Source organism: Sinocyclocheilus grahami, unplaced genomic scaffold, assembly GCF_001515645.1.
Source record: "Sinocyclocheilus grahami isolate Dianchi unplaced genomic scaffold, SAMN03320097.WGS_v1.1 scaffold15731.1, whole genome shotgun sequence".
NCBI lineage: Eukaryota > Metazoa > Chordata > Actinopteri > Cypriniformes > Cyprinidae > Sinocyclocheilus > Sinocyclocheilus grahami.
In genome coordinates this window covers 19,856-20,298 of record NW_015515863.1, presented here as the reverse complement: position 1 = coordinate 20,298, position 443 = coordinate 19,856, and the positions used below count along the sequence as shown (strand labels likewise).

At 52.8% G+C, this 443-nt stretch overlaps 1 protein-coding gene across 1 annotated transcript in view; it reads right to left on the bottom strand.

Moving 5' to 3' along the window:
- The window catches only part of LOC107579241 (protein MON2 homolog), a gene marked incomplete at its 3' end in the record, with an annotated part of 4,363 nt that overhangs the window by 1,642 nt on the left and 2,278 nt on the right, over positions 1-443 (bottom strand). The window contains exon 3 of the mRNA XM_016265092.1: positions 98-257. Within this exon, the coding sequence (XP_016120578.1) occupies positions 98-257 (160 nt within the window). The remainder of the gene's footprint in view (positions 1-97; positions 258-443) is intronic.

Here is a 443-nt window from a genome sequence, read left to right as displayed (position 1 = left end):
ATGTAAACAAATAGTTTGTCGACTTGACTTTTTCAAAATAATGTATCCCACATCCCGAGTACAGACTAGTGACTACTGAAAGCGTGTGGTCACTCACTAGGTGGCTTTGGCGCTGCCCTGGACGCTGACGTTCATGAGGGGGATCCAGGTGCCCCGGTACTCAAACGCGGCTTGTGTGGTCAGACCTGCCCCTGCTCCTGCCCCTGCCGCACCCGGACCTCCCTGACCGGACGCCTGAGAACCCGACACAGACCCACCTGACAGAGACACAGTTTGACTTGTACATGAGACAATCAGTCATAACAAGTGTCAAAAACATGAAGTGTGTGTGTGTGTGCACATGTGTGCATGTGAGTGAGTGTGTGTGAGTGAGTGAGTGAGTGAGCGTGTGTGCGTGAGTGTGCATGTATGTGTGAGTGCGTGCGCGTGTGTGTGTGTGTGTG